This window comes from Marmota marmota, unplaced genomic scaffold (assembly GCF_001458135.2).
Source record: "Marmota marmota marmota unplaced genomic scaffold, marMar, whole genome shotgun sequence".
NCBI lineage: Eukaryota > Metazoa > Chordata > Mammalia > Rodentia > Sciuridae > Marmota > Marmota marmota.
In genome coordinates, this window is record NW_025999842.1 from 28,703,210 (window position 1) to 28,723,238 (window position 20,029).

General features: G+C 50.7%; 2 protein-coding genes across 6 annotated transcripts; one reads left to right on the forward strand and one right to left on the reverse strand.

The window, feature by feature from the left end:
• Nucleotides 1-6: 6 nt before the first annotated feature.
• On the forward strand, nt 7-3,162 carry Smpd2 (sphingomyelin phosphodiesterase 2). Of its 3 annotated transcripts, none has more exons than XM_015500032.2 (11): nt 7-205; nt 323-420; nt 645-741; nt 861-937; nt 1,263-1,356; nt 1,481-1,570; nt 1,810-1,892; nt 2,011-2,143; nt 2,234-2,338; nt 2,513-2,666; nt 2,762-3,162. In XM_015500032.2, the coding sequence occupies exons 2-11, from the start codon at nt 371-373 to the stop codon at nt 3,136-3,138; spliced, it is 1,260 nt and encodes a 419-aa protein (XP_015355518.1). In that variant the 5' UTR covers nt 7-205; nt 323-370; the 3' UTR covers nt 3,139-3,162. The 3 variants fall into 3 exon arrangements, with proteins under 3 accessions (XP_015355518.1, XP_015355525.1, XP_048643178.1); XM_015500039.2 differs by having other exon boundaries at nt 7-162; XM_048787221.1 differs by having other exon boundaries at nt 42-92.
• Nucleotides 3,163-3,304: 142 nt separating this feature from the next.
• Mical1 (microtubule associated monooxygenase, calponin and LIM domain containing 1) lies at nt 3,305-14,351 on the reverse strand. 3 transcript variants are annotated; one of them, XM_048786721.1, is made up of 25 exons: nt 14,117-14,351; nt 12,363-12,669; nt 12,061-12,268; nt 11,674-11,778; nt 11,252-11,356; nt 10,986-11,141; nt 10,329-10,429; nt 9,446-9,703; nt 9,122-9,237; nt 8,794-8,920; nt 8,539-8,617; nt 7,825-7,972; nt 7,182-7,372; nt 6,946-7,034; nt 6,761-6,802; nt 6,468-6,551; nt 6,183-6,339; nt 5,788-5,873; nt 5,249-5,522; nt 5,020-5,108; nt 4,662-4,775; nt 4,466-4,559; nt 4,172-4,271; nt 4,004-4,077; nt 3,305-3,580 (listed from the first exon to the last, which is right to left on the reverse strand). In XM_048786721.1, the coding sequence occupies exons 2-25, from the start codon at nt 12,618-12,620 to the stop codon at nt 3,432-3,434; spliced, it is 3,204 nt and encodes a 1,067-aa protein (XP_048642678.1). In that variant the 5' UTR covers nt 12,621-12,669; nt 14,117-14,351; the 3' UTR covers nt 3,305-3,431. The 3 variants fall into 3 exon arrangements, with proteins under 3 accessions (XP_048642678.1, XP_015355531.1, XP_048642734.1); XM_015500045.2 differs by having other exon boundaries at nt 12,363-12,672; nt 14,117-14,331; XM_048786777.1 differs by lacking the exon at nt 14,117-14,351 and adding an exon at nt 13,742-13,876 and having other exon boundaries at nt 12,363-12,672.
• Between the last annotated feature and the right edge of the window lie 5,678 nt (nt 14,352-20,029).

Below are 20,029 nucleotides of genomic sequence, written 5' to 3' on the forward strand. Positions count from 1 at the left end.
GGGGGCCAACCGAGGGATTTGTGGGCTGCGGCTGCCGGGAACCAGCCTCGGGGCAAAGGATCACGGAGCCGCCCGCCCGGGAGCCCTCTCGGGTACCCCAGGGGCCTCGAGCGCATCCTTCTCCAGCCCGCGCACGCCGGGTTTCTCAGATCTCTTTTCCGGGTTAGCGCGCAGCCTTATCTAGGCCAGCGGGCGGGTTGTGCTGGTAACACGGGAATCAGCCCGAGGCCGGAGCTGCGTGGGTGTGGGGAGTGCGGGGTCCCGGCTGGCATCGCCCGGGGAGAAGGCACCACTCGCCTGTTCTTGTTCTCGCCCCCGCCAGGGCCGTCTCGGGGAAGCAAACTGACTCCCGCCCCGGAACATCCCCGCCATGAAGCCCAACTTCTCTCTGCGCCTGAGGGTCTTCAACCTCAACTGCTGGTGAGTTCGCCGGCCGAGTGCTGCCTGGGGGCCTCCTTCCCTTTCGCATCCGCACAGCCAGAGGGAGGAGGGAGCCCTTCCTCACAGCTGGATCACGACCCCATCCTGCCTCCAGGATCTCGGGTGTAGGGGAAACTCGAACCGACAGGTCGCCCGTATCGGCCCCAACTCCAGTGGTACTAGCAGTCACCTTCCCTGGCCCGCCTTTCCCTTCCCTTCCTTAGGGGTCTTCCCTACGTGAGCAAGCACCGTTCTGACCGCATGAAGCGTCTGGGAGACTTTCTGAATATGGAGAGCTTCGACTTGGCTCTACTGGAAGAGGTGGGGATGTGCATCTCTGATATGGATCCCAGGCTGGGAGGAGCTCTGGGAAGGGGTGCTAGAGGAGACACCCACCCCTTGGGGGAAAGGCCAGGCAGGCATGCTCATCCTTCCCTCAGGTGTGGAGTGAGCAGGACTTCCAGTGCCTGAAAGAGAAACTGTCTTTCACTTATCCAGCTGCACACTACTTCAGGAGGTGAGAAGCCTGCAGGCCTGAATCTGTTCTCAGACCAGAGGGTTCTTGATCCTGCCAACCCTTCCCTTTCCCTGCACCTGCCTACCTCCTTCTCTGGGTAAAGGAGCAGGAGAGGGTGAACTGGGAACATTGTATCTTTTCAGCCCATCTCCGCCTATTATCGGGCAGCCCCCTCATCCTCCTGCAGAGGCTGTTGTCTTGAGCTTTGTTCTGAGACTGGTCCCAGCAGTAGAGAGAGAGAAGCTCATCAGAGCTGGGAAATGAGAGAGAAGAGGGCTGGGTGTTTCCCACCTTTTCTGGTTATTAAGCAGGGCTTGGCTTACAGCGGAATCATTGGCAGTGGCCTCTGTGTCTTCTCCAAACACCCAATCCAGGAAATCATCCAGCATGTCTACACCCTCAATGGCTACCCCTACATGGTAAGTAAGCCTCCCTCCTCACCCCCACTAACACAAGGTAGAGAAGGCAGACTTCCTGGAGCTACAGAGGCTGGGCAGATGGAAGGTGGCAGTGCCATGAGTTCCTGTCTCCTCCTGCTTGCAGATCCATCATGGTGATTGGTTCTGTGGGAAGGCTGTAGGACTCCTGGTGTTCCATCTAAGTGGACTTGTGCTCAATGCCTATGTGACCCACGTAAGTGAAGATACCAGTGCTTAGGGCTTGGACAGGCATTCTAATCCTGGAACTGAGGTGGGATTTCTCTGCTATGTATCTGAGGAGGAGCTATCGGGTAAGGGTTTCCTAAGGTAGCAATAGGGCAAGATTTACCCATTGTGTACCAAATACCTTAACTAGTGACAGACACAAGCTTGATTTACACAAGCTCCTGGGACCCTTAATCTTACTGCTATAATCTCATCTATCTCACTCAGCTCCATGCCGAGTACAGCCGACAGAAGGACATCTACCTAGCACATCGTGTGGCCCAAGCTTGGGAACTGGCCCAGTTCATCCAGTGTGTGAGCCTAGGCTTGACAGGGGAAGTGGGTTGGGACCCAGGGTTTGAGGTGTGGCTAGGATTAGGGCAATGGGGGCAAGGGAAGAATTCCTTCCTCACTGACCTGGCTCACCAGCCACACATCCAAGAAGGCAGACGTGGTTCTTTTGTGTGGGGACCTCAACATGCACCCAAAAGATCTGGGCTGCTGTCTGCTGAGGGAGTGGACAGGACTGCATGATGCCTACCTTGAGACCCAGGATTTTAAGGTGAGAAACTACCTAGCTGTTTTCTCACCTATACTCCCAGTTTCTCTCTCTTCCTGCCCCATATCCTACCATGAACCAGCTACTCCCTAGGGCTTTGAAGAAGGCTATACCATGGTACCCGAGAACCATTACGTCAGCCAGAAGGATCTGGAGCCATTTCCATGTGGCATCCGCATTGACTACGTGCTTTACAAGGTCAGGCTCTCTCCACAGCATGCCTTCACTTACTATGTCTATTACTGTCACCAGCCTATTCTGATCCTTCGTTCAGCTGGTCTAGTCTTAGATTACTGATGGCTAGAGAATGGGATACTGGAAGCTGGTTCTCTGGGAGGAGGCCCTCCAACATGATTCTCTCTGGCCCTTTAGGCGGTTTCTGGATTCTGCATCTCCTGTAAGAGTCTCAAATCCACTGCAGGCCATGGCCCCTACAATGGCACCCCCCTCTCTGATCATGAGGCCCTCATGGCTACTCTCTGTGTGAGATATAGTCCCCTCCAGCAAAATCCCAGCTTTACCTATGGTGAGTCACCCCACTCTTTCCCTTGGCTCTTCTCTGTCTCAAGGCAGCCCCTCCACTCTGACCTTTTCTCACCCCACTGCCCTGCTTTGTTCTAGGACCAGCAGGGAGGTTGCCGTTGATCAGTGTGCTGAGGGAGGCCTGGACAGAGCTGGGGCTGGGTATAGCCCAGGCTCGTTGGTGGGCTGCCTTCGCTGGCAATGTGATTGGTGTCGGGCTGCTTCTCCTGGTGTTGCTTTGTTTCCTTGTAGCAGAAGAAAGGGCCAGGGAAGTGGCCATACTGCTTTGGACGCCCAATGTAGGACTGGTGCTGGGGGCAGGCGCAGTCTACCTCTTCCACACGCAGGAGGCCAGAGGCTTGTGTAGGGTCCAGACTGAGCTCCAGCATGTGCTTGGAAGGGAAAGGGAAGCCCAGGACCTGAGCTCAGAGCCTCAGTTAGCTCTGCTCCTGGGGCAGGAGAGGGGACAGAACTGAGGATCAATAAAGCTTGACATTTTAGTGGCTCTGCCTTTTTCCTTGTAGAGGCATTGATGAGAACCTAGGATCAGTTTGATTGTCACAATGTAGACATTAGGGCTCTGACATATCTTCCCCGCCTGCACACCTCCCCTGTTCCCATCAGCACGTATCAAACCCTATCTGTAGCAGAAATATTTTTATTGTCAACAGTGAGGCCTCTCCCAGACAGCCTAGATGAGCAGGGGTGGCACTGTCCTGGGATGAGGTTGTCTTCCTTGTAGGGAAGAAGGTAGGTAGCTCACCATTTTCTAGCCCTGAGCCCCTGTCTCTGAGGCCAGCTCGCTGAGCCTGCGTTCCTCCTGAAAGCGGATGAGGGCATCCCGCTGGTTCACCACATCTACTAGCTTTTTCAGGACCTGCTCCTCAGCCTGCCGATCTGCTGCTGTCTTCAGGGTTTCTGAAAGAGAAGGTGAAACTTAGAGAACAAGGAATTAGCCCGTGTGATTTCTACAACTCAGCTTTGCTTCTTAGCCTGCAAAATGAGGTTACTCCACACCAGTGGTTTTCTAGTATTAGTAGCAGCAGCACCATTTTTTTAAAGATATTTTTGAGTGATGAACCTTTATTTTATTTATTTGCGTGTGGTGCTGAGAATTGAACCCAGTGCCTCACACATGCTAGGCAAATGCTCTTCCACTGAGTTATAACCCCAGCCCAGCAGCACTGTTTTTGAAGGAAATTTTGTATAAAAACCCAACTGTGCAGCCCTGATTGTTCAAGAGTGTGGGGGCTTCCAAGTCCCATCTCCTGACTTTCTCCTGATTGTTGCAGAGATACATGAGGAGTTGCCTGATCCAAGTTCATGAGGGGTCCCACGTACCTTCACGGTTCATGTAGCCTCTTAGCTCCTGGTCTAGCTGCCACTGCTTCTCTTCTAGGTCCAGCTCCTGCACCCTGTGGGGGTCAGGGATTGAAGAGGCACAGCTATACAGGGTGCCCACAGGACTGGGCTTAGCTCTGTGCCAATGTCACCATCAGTGTGCCTTACGTGATCATGAGCTCAGCCTCTTCAGCCACTAGGCTGTTTTTCTTTTGGACAAGATGCAGCAGCTGTTCTAACCAGAGTTTCTTTTGCTGTTCTGGGGAACCTAGGAAGAAGGGTTGGGATGGTCACAAGGCCTCTAGCTAGGAAAACAGGAGTCAGGGGCTTGGGGGGTGACAAGAAAAAAGGGCATTGGTGTGTATAGAGCTGTGTGACTGGACCAGAGCCTGTTGGTTCTGGGGTTCAGCTGGGGACTAAACAAAGTTCTAGGAGACAGAGTGGCGTCCTAGCTTCACTCACTGCTCTGGCTCCTTAAGGCAAGCTCCAGCTCCACGCCTTCAGCTTCCAGCTCCCTCAGGGCAGCCTCAATCTCATTTAGTCGCCGCTGGATTGTCTGAGGGGGTACAAGATTACTCAACAACAGTGCTGGAGGAGCTCTGATCCAAACACAGAACTGTGACCCCTGTGAGAACTTCTAGCAACCCCTAGGCCTCACCTGGGCCTTGCAGAATCTCTTCATCTCCTCCTCCTTAGCCCGGCGCAGCAGAGTTCGGCGCCACGTAGGGTACTTGTTCATGGTGTCCGAGTTCTTGGCCAGTGTCAGCAGGGCCTGTGGGAGAGTTGGGTGAGTCAGGGGTAGGAGTGCGTAAAACTGGGAAGGGGAGAAAAGAGGCTGGAAGTGGGCTTAGTTCTGCTAGACAAGATGGAGACCTAGAGGCATAAATGTCAGACTAGGTGAGAGGACATTCCAAGAGGATGCAGCGGGCTGTGGTTTCTCCTGTGGTGAGAGTGGAGAGTATTAGTGGCTGTATGCTGGCTTGGACAGAGTGGGTGGCCAAGTTCCTGCCAGTCACCTGCTCCAAGTCTGAGTCCAAAGGCACATCTTCCTCTTCCTCTTCACTGGAGGAAGGACTCTCTTCCTCCTTCTCTATGTCCTTAAGAACTGAGCAGATGAGAGGGAGACATGGCTTAGTACCCTCATGACCTCCCTTATATTCCCTAGAATCCCCTTGTAGGAATCCCAGTACTCCTAACCCATCCACCCCCCAGGTTGCCACAATTGTGGATTGAGCAGTCAGTCACCTTGCTGACTCTGGCCTGGCACACCCCAGCCCATAAAGCTGCCTTCCAGGGCCTGGCGGGCCAAGGCCGAGCAGCTGCGGGGGGGCTTGGGAGGAGGCTCTGTTTCAGGTTCAGGGTTAATGTTAAGAGAGGAGAGCCGCTGACGTTCCAGGCTGGAGAGGCGGATCAGCCGACGGTTAGACTGGCTGGGGCTTGGGACAGGACTGGTGTCCTCCTGTGGGGTTGTGTGAGTCAACGGGCCTGGCAGGTTGTCCTCACTTGGTGTGGGAAGCTCCTGGAAAAGCCACCATGTGATCTGCTTAGGAATCTGTATAGTGTAGAGGTTGAAACCACTCCTTTTGAGCCAATGTGTACCCTGGCATTTACTTAACACCATCCAGTAGACATTGTCTGGTAGTGCTCTGGATACTGGAATATAACACTAAATACAACCAGACAAACATTCCTGCTTTCGAGGAGCTTACAGTCCAGTGGAGGATAGCATTCACTTAACCCCTAGCAGAGTTTTGGGCTGAGACACCCCCTTTACCCACACTCACAGTTTTTACAGGGTTCTCAGGTCCTATTTCACTGTCATCCTCCTTGTGGCCTGGCTGGGGCAGATGCTGGAGACAGTAGAAATGTCCTGAAAAGAGTAGAGGCATCAGGAATAGAGAGCTCAGTGCCCAGATGTTCAAAAATTTATCAGGGGAGGTAGAGGCTACAGGAGTTGCCTGAGATTCTGCCAGCCTCCTGATTCCTTAGAACCCCATATCTGGAGCTTTGGAGAGGACAGAAGTCTCCAGGCTCAGAGGAAGAAAGTGCCATGTTGAGCCTATTTCCACCTCCTGCCCACCACCCGTTTTCCTCTCCATCCTCAAGCTCCTTCCCTGCAGCCCCACCCCCAACCCCACCAGGCTCAAAGTCCTTCTAGCAGTCTCCCAGGCCCACTCACCATCTCCTGGATGCTGCCCGTAGTCACCTGGCCACAATGTGGCCTCACAAGTATGGCAGCGGAAGCAGCTCCGGTGGAAGAAATGGCCATCCACACAGAAGCGTTCCAGAATGTAGAGGTGTTTCCCACAGAGTGCACACAGGTCCCCAGTACTGGCCTGCACAGACCCCCAGGACACAGGTCAGCTGGAGCCAAGGCTTAGCTACAAAGTTTTTCCCTTTCCCTGCAACACTCCTTCCCTGCCCTCCCCACGCCTCTGCCTGTAGACACCACCCTGGCTCTTACCTCCTCAGGTTGAGATGGGGGTGTCAGAGGTACACTGAGTTCAGGGACAGGTAGCTCCTCAGTACTTGGAGTCTCAGCCTCTACCTAAGGAGTTAAGTGCTCAGACAGGATCAGGTGGGGAGGAGATGTGTGCATGGAAAGAGAGGGCTGGAAGGGAAGGGACTGAGTCTAGGCAGGGAGACAGGATCGGGGGGCTATAGGACCTGGGGTAGAAGGCAAGACCTGGAGGAACAGGTCAGGGAAAGGAAATAGGATATGGGGAAGGGAACCATCCCACCCCTGCTTGCATTTACCTCCAAGCGAGGCTTCTTGCCACCAGTATCTTCCCCACTTTCCTGCAACAAATCCTATAGCTATAAACATGAGGCCTGAGTCCCAGGTCTTCCCTTCTCCCATTCTGAATATCATCCTCTCCATTATCCCAGGGATCTCACTGGACACCCCCAGCCCAGCTCCAACCCTGCTCCAGGTTCTCCACCTTAGCCCGGGTCCGTTGCAGGGTTCTCTGGAGTTTGCCAAGGAACAGTACAGCACTAGAGGTACCTGGAGAGACTTGGCCAGTAGGACCTGCAGGCAGAATTTGGGTGTCAGGGTAGATGAGGGGTTGATACTGCACCTCCAAACAGTCACTCTCCCACCCAGGTGGATCCTCAGAGGTCACCCCCTTCTCTCTCCCTTTCACATTCCCTGTCCCCCATCTACCCTCCAGCTCACCTGGGATGTGGGACATGGTCTTGAAGGCACTGTGGAAGTGGCTAAGGTAGGCAATGAGGCCTAATGGGTCACTGCCTGCCACCACTGCCTGTGCAGACAACACTGGTGTGATGCCTAGCTCATGCTCTGCCGCGTGCAGTGCCCAGGTAGCTGCTTCCAGAGCCCCCACCCCTTGCAGCTCTGAGGGTTCCCTGTGGGATGTCAAAGAGAGAAGCCAATGGGAGCCAAGAACCTGGTTCCACTGATGGGGGAGAGGGATGGGGAGTTAAGGCCAGCAGGATGGGCAGGGGAGCCATAAGGGAGATGAGGGCACATAAGGTGGTTCTCTCTACTTCCTCCCTTTTTACCTACCTTTCCCACCAACAGTGACAACCATTTTTGGCCTTGGGGGCCTCCTCTACCACTGAAAACCCACCTCTACCTAATACATTTGGTTCTGTGTCAGGCAGGGAGGCAGGTCAGGTAGGAATACTATCTCCAGAGAGGCAGGGTATGCACAGCGGGGTGTATATGTGTAGGAGTGGAACTGGGACTTAGCTACTAACTCCCACACGATGATCTCCCTACCAAGAGGCAGAGAGATGGGCAGAGGCATGCTAGTGGTACTCTCTGTTGGGCATCCCCATGCCAATTCCCAACTCACAGCAGGCTAGGCCGCAGCCGGTGCACCAAGGCACACAGAGCTAGACCATCCGTCCAGGAGGAAGACAAGTTGGTAACATGGACTCCTGGGTACCCAGCTGTCTGCTCCTGGCACCAGCGTAGCAGGTCCTCCTGGGTGCCCGCTGACCCTGGGAGGGAAAACTATGTTGTGCTCAAGGCCCCCTCTGCCCTATACCTGGTACATAGCCCAGTTACTGAGTGTGGCAATCTGTATAGGAGCTAGAGTCAGGGACTCCCCCATCCATCCTGGGGCACCACCAGTCTAACACTCACTGCCAGCAGCACCTCCTTCCCATTCCTTATTGGAATAAAGTGGTGGATGAATAAAGTGAAATCACTGCTGGCCACGTAGAGGGCAGAGATCTGCAAGCTGAGCGGGTAGGGAAGCTCAGAGGCTCAGTAAAGGTGTTTTGGAGTTTGCAAGGCTGGGAGGGGCTGGCAGAAGGGCCAAGAACTGTAGTACAGCTTGATAATATACTGAAATACTTCCAGACAGCTGGCAAACAACGGTTGCTCAGGGCTCTGCTGCCCCTCTAACTCTTCAGAGGCCCCAAACTGCCCCACCAACAGTGAGTATCCCAGCACATCTCACTCATTGGTCCTGAGGCTGCAGCGCTCAGGTAGCAACCTGAGCTGCTGCACCACACTAGCTGGGACATATTTTGGACATTCCCCAGGAAGATGGCCTGCTCACCAATGGCTGGATTCCCTGCATCTGTCTTGTCACTTTTCCGCACAGGCTCCTTGGTCACCACATCGTACAGGTCTTGTACCTAAGGCAGCCCCCCTCAGATATCAAGGCAGCTGACCATACAGCCCCTCAGCCCATGAGGGAGGGACCCACTTGAGGTAGGACAGACCCCCAGAGACAATGACTGGATAGGAAAGGCCTGGCCTGGGAGAAGAAAGCTGACTTGGGAGGTTTGGTGGGGGTGCTGGGGGGTCTGACCTGGTTGGGCATCACAGCCCGGAGATTCAGGTTGGGGTAACGGGTGGCTGGGTCCAGCCCATATTGGGCCACATTGCGGTGCATATTTTCCGGGGATGTCTGTGACAGAAGCTGGTACAGGCTCTCACTGAGGGTGTGAGAGTGGTGGGAGGGGCAGGAGCATGAAGGGGAGGGCATCTGTCAGCATCCACGCCTCAAGAATTGCCAACCATTCTTGCATTCCCTTTTGCCCATACCCTCAATTGTTCCCTCAGTGCCCCCTGCCCCCTTTTCTGACCTTGTCTTGTATTCCACCCTGCCTTCACTACTTTCCCAACTCAGGCCTCACCGCTCAGCCAACACCTCTAGGGGCTCAGCACCCTCTGCCCACCGCTTCACCATCCAGGCTGCGTCGAAGGCTGCCAAGAAGCCCCGGGCCACTCCAGTGCCCAGGGGCCAGAAGGGCTGCAGGTCAGAGGAACAGGAAACAGCTCAATGAGAATTCAGTGGGAGCATCCCAAGCCCAGATATACCCCAAGGTCAAAGTGGGGGAGGGAGCTTTCACCCATTGTGCCATTAGCTCCTCCCTTCAACAAGCTCTTTTTACCATCTCCCTTCCTATCAGGCAGGCTCCCCACCCAACCTGGGATCCCTATGCCTCTGGAGTCCTCACCTCCACCAGGCAGTCCCCCACCAGTCCCAGTAGCAGGCGGGCACCGTGCTTCTCCTGCACACGAGCAGAACTCTCTGCCCGCAACATGCTTGTAAAGTCAAAGGCAGAGACATCAGGCCGCCCATGGGCATCCTGGGCAAACTCTAGTTTCCCAAGTTTGCCATGTGTGGCGAAGTCAGCAGCTGCCCGGGCAAAGTGCTGCAGAGCCTCGGGTACCACATTGGTACTACCCAGAAGCCGATCAGTCTCCAGCAAGTCCTACATGAACAACAGATCAGAACCTCTGAGATCTCTGAGAGATGGGTCATTTGGCCAGCCCTGTCCCCTTGAGAAGGAAGGGGCTGCCCAGACCACACAATAACTGAAAAGGTAGCATAGAATTCCAGTGCCTGCCTTCTGTCACTCATCCCGCCTCAGGGGTCCTCGGCCCTGCTCTATTCATGTAGCCCAATATCATTACTGTCATTTCATTTGCCCTTAACTTGTCAGAGCCTGTTAGCCCATCTTTTAGAAACAACATACTTAACTTACAAGGTACTCATGAAAATTAAATGAGAAAATGCAAATTAAACTCTCAACACAGTTCTTAGCACATGGTAGACACCATTCTAAGCATTGAAAATTAGCAGCAATCAAGAGGCAAAGAGACAAAAATCCCTGTCCTCGTGGAGCTCACATTTGTCACAGTATGGCTGGTGTAAGGTTTACAACTGGCATAAAGTTTAGTCCTGCCTGAATATGATTCCTGTTGCCATATAAATCCTAGGGGAGCAGAGCTTGTGGAGGTAGAGTTAATGCTGAGAAGAGGCAGGAGAGGATGGGGAGCCTCCACACCCAGGGGTAGACTGTGTCCAACCCTGGCCTCAGTCTCCCAGGGCCGCACCTGATGCAGCACCCCCAGTCGCAACAAACACTGCTTCTTGGCTGTCATCACAAAGTAGTGGGTGTCGTCCTTGTAGTACACAATGTTCTCCAGATCAATGCCTGGAGAGACAGGGCAGGGGCAGGAGATGAGTCCTCTTCTGATGATCTGATACCTCTCCAAACACCTCAACCATCGCTAATCTCACAGCTTAGATGTAGTGAATGCTCTACGCAGAGCCCAAACAGTCCTGGTGGCACAAAGGATCATCTGTCCCTGGCTCAGAGGGCCTGACAGCTTGGGACAAAGAAGGAAACTAGGGTGGGGTAGCAGATGGGAAACTTGCATTACATGGCCACATGGTGGTATGAAACCAAAGTAAATACAGAAGTGCCACTTCTGTTTTCAATTTATCTCATTTTTATACTAAGGCATAAAGGAGCAGAAATAAAACTTAGGCATTTTTTAAGAAATTTCCAAGACTTTTCATGCTGGATGGCCAAGTGGGGCTATGGCTGCTTAGGCCCTGCGGGGGCAGTTCTTTCCCCTTTTGATACCTGTATCACAAAGATGGACAAGTATGGGCTTCCTTGGACTAAGGACAGGTCTGAGAGGGAGAGGGCAGGAGGCAGCCCAGTCAGGCAAGGGGATAGAAAGACAATGAAAGGGGGCCCTTACCAGTGGCTTTGAGCAGGCTCTGGAAGAATTTCTGATTGTAGATTCGGGCCACACCGCTGATCTCAGGCACCTGTGTCTCCTCCACTGTGCGCCCATTCACAAAGTTGGCTGTGATGCCAATAGCCAGTTTGCCACGCATTTCTCGAACAGTGAAGCCTAGCAGTAAGGGTAGGCTGGTATGGCAGGAGGACCAGGAGTATAACTGCCTAGAAAGACTCAGGAGGAGTCCAAAGATGCTGGCTATTCTGAGGGAAGGAAGCACTCACCTTCTGGGACAAATTTACCTCCTGCAGCTGAGATGAGGACATCAAATTCATAGTTGGCCAATTGGGCTGGGGAACTGGGCTGGAGCTGGGCACGCCAGCCACTCCCTAGGGCAGAGTGTATGAGAAGCACAAGGAAGCCAGAAGGGGCTCCTGCTATTAAGCTAGTGAAATAGCTGAAATAAATGTGTAAGGGACTCCAAGGTTTAGAAAGCACCAGTGACACACTGTCTCTCATATAACATCTTTGTAGCTGCCAAGGAAGGTAGGTAGGAAACGCTGTTCCCATTTTGCAAATGTAGCTGAGGCTGAGAAGTCTGCCCAGGCCTCACCATTTAAGACTCAGCTGACTCCCAGCCCCACCCTTTCTCATGCACTGGCCAAGATCTCCTTGGTGGGAGTTCTGGAAGCACAGAAGTACTCACCCTTTCTAGAAGGGGGCTGGAGGCCAGAGAAAGTGACACCCCAGTGAATTTCCACCCCCAGCAGTAATGCCACCTTTAGTAGAAGCAGCTGAAGTTGCCGGATGCCTGAAAGGGAGAGGACATCAGGTATAGGGACTCAGGGCTGCTCAATCTCCCGGAGCACTGGTGTGTGCCTGACCAGAACTGAAGAATGATCTTAGAGATCATTCCATCCAGTTGTCCATTTTACAGATGAATGACCTAGGTCTTCAAGGTCACCTGGCTGAAATGGATCCTGTGCACTCTGCCTCTCTGCTGGCTCAGTGGCACCCCGTCCCCCAACCAAACTGGCCTGTCTCTAAGGCCCAGGTGCACCCACCCCTCCAGGCCACACTATATCATACTCACTGATGTGGTCCAGGGTGCCAGTGCAGAAACGCCCATAGAACTTCTTGGCGCCAAGTGCCCGCAGGTCATGGATGGTGAAAGGCCAGAGGTGGAGCACATTGTGTCGAGAGAACTTTGTGCGCTTTTCAACCAGCACCACACGGGCTCCCAGTAGTGCCAGCTCCACAGCAGCCCGAAGCCCGCAAGGCCCAGCACCTACCACCAGACACTGCCAACACACAGGGGAGGGTAGGCTTGGCATCTGACCTTCCTGTTCTGACTGCCCCCTCATTCTCCACTGTGCCCCTCCTCCATATATTCACCTTGGTGCTGGCACAAGCCTGGCCCTGTTGGTAGACAGGCTGACCTGCTCGCTTGTCCAACTTAGCCCACAGAGACTTGGCACTCCAGTAGTTGAGCTGGGCTTTGATCTTGTGGTACTGGGGCAGTCCCCCACCAGGCTCTAGCCCCAGGGCCTCACAGAGCCCCTGAAAGCTGCTCAGCACATCCTTGCAAAACTGGGCCTGTAGGAAGCTCTCAAAGTGGCCATGTGCAGGGTTGGTGGAGGTAGGTGAAGCCATAGAATCCCAGTGGGGCCCCTGAGGGAAGAAGCTGAGCAGAGCTGAGTGGCTGCTGGAGAAAGAGAGGGAAGAGAAGGGGGGAGGCTGGTGAAGGGAGGAAGGGAAAAGGAAGAGGAGGAGGAAAGAGCAGACTGGTGTCCACAAGGAGCCAAGGGTCCACCCCTGACTGGCTCTGCTCTTCCCAGCCAACTTCCTTGACAGGATCTGCATCAGAGACAGTGGCTATCCTTCACTCCAAGTGAAATTTGCCAAATTTGGAAATGAAAAATCAGCAGTCTTGGGTACAGAGGGCACAGGGAAGCCATACAGTCTCCAGCTGTCTCTGTGTCCTGGGATCTTGAAGCATTCAGGATCCCTGGGAGTCCTAGGACCAGAAACTTGGCCTGCTTTCCCCAGGCCCTGGAAACAGGGTGTAGGGGAACTTCTCAGATTTGGAGATGGCAGGCTATCAGGAAGAAGGTTCTCCCCTTCCTGTAGGCAGAGGCAGACCTAATAGGCAACCACAGCTGTTTGACCCATACTGTCCCATCTCAGCCTCAGCCATACGCTGGGTGTGGAATATGTCTCCCGCCCAGGGCAAAGTTTTCCTCCTCAGCACTGTTGCTTGCCTCCTGACAGGAGAGAGAGCCTCTGCCTGCTTAGGTTCCACTTCCCACCACCAAAACTACCTCCACAAACAGCTGGAGGATATTGCTACTGACTATGTGACAGACACCCACTTCTGACTCACTGTGGTCAAAACACTTCCCCCTCTGATCTTGGTCTTGTCGCAGCTTCAGTAAGCCATGGGAAAATAAGGGTAACAGCTGCCACATTCGCCTCTCCCAGGTTCCTCTCAGCCCAATGGACACCCTGCCCCATTGTGCTTTCCCAGGAATCTCCAGAGACAAGGCCTCCCTTTGTACCCCCTCCCTCGCTCCGGCCCACACGCAGCTTGTGGAGTGTTGGAGGGGCTATCTCACGCAGAGGCAGAAAAGAACCAGAGGGTGTGGGGCATGAGTTGCTCACAGAGGACTTTGCAGGGAGTGGGGGCTGCGTGCAGCAGTGGGGCAGGTTCCCCGTCCCACTCCCGGCTGCTTCTCCGTTGCTACCCAAGGCAGGAAGAGACTAAAGTCGCTCACCACAGTCACCCGAACGAAGGTAGACAGGACCTCAGAAAGGACAAAGATCCCTCTTGGGGGTGGGGATAGCAGGGAGGAGGTCCTCCGCGAAGGGGAAGAAAGGGCGACCCAGAATGGAAACGCCGGGACAAAGGATGTGGGAGAGGTGGAACAGCCTTAAGGGATGGAGAGCTGGACCACAGGCGGCAGGGGTGAAGGTTCACCGAGGCTCTGGACAGTTGTCTGGAGAGGGACTGAGTAGGGCGGGCGTGGCTGGGGGACTCGCCGACCAGTCAGGCGTGGTTCCCCAGCGCCCGGGGCAGCATTTCGCCGGAAGCGCTCCCCCCACCCACCTCTGGCACCGAGGCGCACCGCTGGCGCCGCTGACCAACTTACCCAGAGGCTCTCGAGCCCAGAGGGGCCGCTTCCTGCCCGCTGGTGCCCCGGGGCCTGGATTAAGGAAAGGGGCGGAAGAAGCGCGGAGGGCAAACGCGGGATGCCGCGCGCCCAGGACCCCGGAGTCCAGCGCAGAGCCCACTGCAGCACGCGGCGCAGCGCCCCGCCGAGGCTTTATCGGCTCCTCATTAGCATCTAGCCGGCCCGCGGTCCCCCTACTCCGGACAGCCCCGGGCCCGCCCACGTCTGCAGGGTGGCGCCCAAGGGCGTGGCTCTGCAAACTCCAGTTCTGCTCCAGGACCTCGGGGCCAGTCCGGCCAGATCACGGCCGGGAGTCCTGGCCTCCCTCCCACCCCGGCCAGGCCAGAACCACCCGCTCCCCTGCGGCACCGACTCTGCCAAGCCCTGTCGGAGAGGGTGCTCCACTCTGCAACAAGTTTGTTGAAGCTGGCGGTTTCCGAGTGGCACCAGGACGTCTGCATTTTCTTTACCTTTCCCACCAGAAGATGATCTAATTTGGGGATACACTTCCCCTGCGACAAGTCTGCTCCTTAGGCCCGAAAAGCACAAATTGAATTTCCTGGGAACTATCTGCAGCTTCCAAGTGGGCACGAAAAGTAAGGGAATCAAGGGGGGCTTTGGGTGTGTGTATCGGGAGTTGGGGGAAAAGCAGTGGAAGGGGTGTATGGGAAAGAGGCTAGATCTCCAGCGCTCAAGAATGCTTTAGAAACTGTCAGTGCTGACAAAAAACAGTGGGCTCTCTCGTGAGGCAACAGCACCCAAAGTAAAGGGACTTGTCCAAAACCATCCAGCTAATTATCATTAATAAAACATCAATTCTCATTTACTGAATGTCATTCTATGAATATTACCTTAATCTCAGTGTTCACAACAGTCCCATTTTATTAAAAAGAGAACTGAAGGTCACAGAGGTTCCATAACCTGCACAAGTTACACAGCAAGCAGCAGAGCTGATATCCAGGTCTTTCTGGCTCCACATCATCAGTGTTGACACGTGACAAATCAAAGATTGACATATAAGAGGAAGTGACTCTGCTACACTGGAAACTCTAACGTAACAGAAATAAATGGCAAAATCCCTCTCCTTGAGATTGAGATCCGGGGACCAGAAAGAGCTAGAGGCTATATGGCTCTTTCTGTTTATTCACACTTTGCATTTAGATGGGAGACCCTCAGATCCAGAAAGACCTAACACCTTATTGTTCCCAGCTGAAGCCCTGGAGGGAAGCAGGAGGAAATGCCTGCCAGGAGAGGCTAGCCAATTCAGCTTGGTCACTCTGGAAACTAGGGCAGCCTCCCAACTGGGCCCATTCTAGCTCTTGAGTGTGACACATCATTTGGCTTAAAATGAATTTGCAGAATATCAGACACATGCACATTTAAATACATAGCGTAGAAGTACTCTAAAGCCTACTGTGAGTTACCAAGCTTTTAGAAGGATCTTGTTTCACTTTTATTAGCAAATGGCAGCTAGCTTCTTCAACTGTTTGTTTACAAAGGTCTAATAGGGTCTGACTTGACTCAGTGACTTTCAGTTACAGCCAACCACGGTTATATGGCTCTCTGAACAAATAGCAAAATTTGTTTTAACAAGATCACAGAACAATAGTGTGTTCATCGGTGCCAAAAATCCTGCTGATTTGGAGTTTTTCCTTATGCTAATTAAAGACATACCATACACTGGCGCATATAGCCACAGGGAACACACTAGTCAGGAATCTAGAAGGTCTGGTCAGATTCCAGCTTTGCTTCACACTAGGCCTAGTGTGAAAAAGTCACCAACCACATTTCAGTCTTCTTATCTCCAAATGGAGGCACTTTAATGACTCAATCTCCTCAGCCTATTTCAATTCTGAAAGTCTATTATTCAATGTTGCTGGCCCTATGAAATGTAGACTAGAAACAAACCAAGGTCTACTTTCAGTACTTCTTCAAAAGAAAAAAGATAAAAAAAGAGTGCACTTATTTATAAGCATTTCCCTCTTTAAAGTCTCGTTGCAGTCATGATCCACATTGTGTTTGTATAGAACAAAAAACACTGGCACAATCACAATGGCCAGTTCATAGTAGATCAAGTAAATCAAGTAAGTAGCTTTAATATGATGTGGATTTCAAGAGAATCCCATTCTGATTTTTTTTTTTTTTTTTGCAAATAATTATGCCAGCAGTGGCCTACATTAAAAGCCTGAGTCATAATAGGATCCCAATTGACCAAATTATGTGCACAAATATGTAACAAAACCCACTATTATGTGTAATTATAATGTACCAGTGTAAAAAAACAACAAAAAAAGGATTTCTGATGATTTGGATCTGAAATGTCCCCTCCAAAAGTGTTCAGATAGGCTTTTGGGAAGTGATTGGATTGTGAGGACTCTGACCTCATCAGTGGACTCATCTAATGATGGTTGAATAAACTACTGGGAAGCAGGAACTAGTTCCAGGAAGCAAGAGTATGTGTGTGGGGAGTCAGTCGGGTGTGTGGGGGGGTTAGGAGCAAGGTGATGCCCTGGAAGGATTTTTCTTCTCCTTTCTGCTTCCTGGCTGCCATGCCCACTTACCTCAAGGCCAAAGCAAAGGACAGGCAATCATGGACTTAAACCTTTGAAATCAAGAGCCAAATTAAATCTTCCCTCCTTTAAGTTGCTCATGTCAGGGATTTTGGTTTCAACGATGAAAAGCTGACTAACAAAAATCCCTTTCCTTTGTCCCACACCATATTCTGTCTTCCCACAATGCCACCACCTCCCAACCTCTTATGTCCTGGGCTGAGTCAGAACTAGGTTCCTAGCACTGCAGATGACATGTCTAATCCACTTTATAATATAGCCTTGTACCTGCAGGTCAGTGCCTCCAACCAAACCAATGGTCCTTGCTCAGGAGCAGTATGAGCTTGAAGAAACACAGCTCTTGATGTAAAAATAATTACAAACTGAATTCAAAGTGTAGACTGTGCCATGAAAGATTATGATACGGTGGCTTGATTAAGATTAGAGGGTAAGAGAGGCCTCCTCTAATTCTGAGATGAGTCATGAGTCAGTCAGCAAGGGGAGAAAACTTTCAAGACTGAGAAACCACTTGCCCCAAAACCCTGAGGCAAGAGAGAGATGGGTATGTGTTGGGCAATAGCTAGGAAGTGAGTTTGCTGGAAGTGAGAATGAGCAAGAGGGTCAAGAGGAAGCTGCGTTGGGGATTTTATTCTATATGCAGTGAGAAACCACACAAGGATTTTAAGCAGGGCAGGGTCAAGAAGTGTTTGCCTTAATAATGAATACCCATTCCTTTGGCAAGGAATCCTGTTTGATGCTAAGGGGACAAAGGTGAGTTCCAATGGACCACCAACTCCAGTAGAGTAGGGGCTGGGAGACATAGGAAGAAAGGATCAGTAAGGATCCTTGGGAGGATGGAGTGCAGGCAAGAAACATGGTGTACAATGAGGACAGGAGCAGGGGATGGGTTCAAAACTTTTGAGGGAAAACTGACAGAATTGGATGATGATGGATTTATGGTGGGGGATGAGGGAGGACTATCAAGAGTGACTCAGTGACTCCCAGCTTTCTCTCTTAGCTTAGAATGGATGAATTACAAATTTGGGTCCTTCACTTCCCTCTTCTTCTCTCCAATCTTATCCTGTATCCTGTATGCTGCTTTTTACTCAATGTCTTTTTCAAAAACAAAATATGATTTAATAGACTACAAGATAACACAAGGGACCTTATCTTTAGAGGCTACAAAGAGTCAAAAGACAGGTTGAGGGTCAGTTTAAATATTTGCACATTTTGTTAGGAGACTGCTCTCGCCCTTCAAACACAAAGAATAAAGGAAACATCTGTCCAGAAACGACTTAATCACATGAAAATTCTGAGGTGGATTTAAAAAAATTAAGTTTTAACTCTAATGAAGCCTAAGGAACTTCAGTTTTTCATTTAACAAGGATAATATAATATGAATTAACTAAAACAAGTCAAACTACTCTTCTGGAAATCATGACCAAATTTGTACTCAAAATGTTTTATTATGGATATTAAGAATTCAAAATCAATAATAAATACAGGATCCAAGAATCTCACTGCTTCTGATTCCTGCTCCAATTTTTCCCTCTTCCACACTTCACATTTAATATAGTATCGCTTTTCAGAAAACTTTTAAAAAGTTAAGATTCCTTACTAAAGGTTACCTACATGTGGTGAAGTTCCTACATTTTATGTTGAAAATGACTGAATGTTTTCCTAATGTAACTTTCCAGGGAGAAGGACATGAATATTATAGTTAATCTTTGCTGCTTAATTATGTATAAACAACCTGAAAGCAAGATTAATTATCACAATGATATCCCAGCTTCTTTAGAGGTCATGCCTCTATACTGCCATGTACCAAAGGCAGGCAAGTGGGATATTTTAGAGGTCATTCCTTCATTCCTGTTTTCAAAAGAAAGACAAAGCGTTTTCAGTTCATAAGGATTTGGGCTTAAGTTTGGAAATAGAATAAAAATCTACCTTAATTCTTTACAAATCTGTCCTAAACTTAAAATTTCCTAAGAGTTTGAAAGAAGGACTCACTTATAGTGGTTCATGTTAGATAAGACATTTTCACTTTGGTAGTAACTTTCACTCACTTGGTAAATTTTGATTAAGTCAATAGTGAAATATTAATGTGATTATTATTAAAATGGTAGTTGATCCATTGACTGTAACTTTCATGTTTTAGCTAAGTTTAACTACATGATAAAATTTTAGACACAGACCCTCACTTTTAGTTTAAACCCATCTGATGAAGCAGGGTTGTGGGAACAGCCAGGCTTGTGCCTCAGTCCTGGCTTTACCACTTACTATATAACCTTGGGCAACAGACATCATCTCCTTGGGCCTCAATGTTGTCATCTTTAAAATGGGCATACCAATAATAATACTACTTACTTCACATGGATGGCATGAAGATTAAGACCTGCTTTAAGGGGTTATAGGTATGTCCTAGTCATGGCTCCCTTTCTTACCCCAGACACCTGGTGTAAGGTCCAAATTATGTCTCAGCCTTCATCTGCCCAAAATTCATGCTGAAGCTCTAATCCTAGAACCTCAGAGTGTACTATACTTGGAAATGAGGCCTTTACAGAGGTTAAATCACAAATGGGGTCGTCAGGATGGGCTGATCCAACAGACATGCGATGTCTTCACATAGTCGTCCTTCTGCCTGTGTCCAAATTTTTTCCTTTACAAGGACATCAGTCCTTACAGAAACCAACCCTGTTGACACCTTAATCTCAAATTTCTGAACTACAGAATTGTAAGAATATAAATTATTGTTGACACTACTTAGTCTGTGGTACATGTTATAGCAGCCCTAGGAAAACTAATACGTCGTCAGTCATGGCCAGAGAGGACTGGAGTCCTCAAACCAAAAGGTGCCTTAAAAATACTGTGTGTCATAAAATGGAAAAGGTTTGAGAAGCACTAAGATAGGATCTAGACCTAACACACCTGGCTTCACTCCTGGCCTGTAGTAAGGACTCCACATGTAGCAGATACTTTTCCAATTCATAAAAACCATATGTAAGCAGCTATAATGTAAATCTCCCTTAATCCCTCAGCATCATTTAACCTGTTGGTCACATCAACACAAGAATCATTAGTGGAAAATATATGGAGTAGAAGTAGAAACAAGTTTTGAGAAACAACAGGCAAGCACATGAATAATTTTGTTTCCATTGTAAGCACTTGAGTCTTTTAAAAAAAGGGATTTCATCCAAAGGGGCAGAATGTATATTTGGAACACAAAGGGAGGTTGGATTGACGCTAACTCTCTTAAGAGAAAACCAAAGATTCATTTCAAAGCCAGATGTGTTTCAGTGGCCTCCAAACACATTCTCTTTCTAAGAAATGCATGCTATATTTC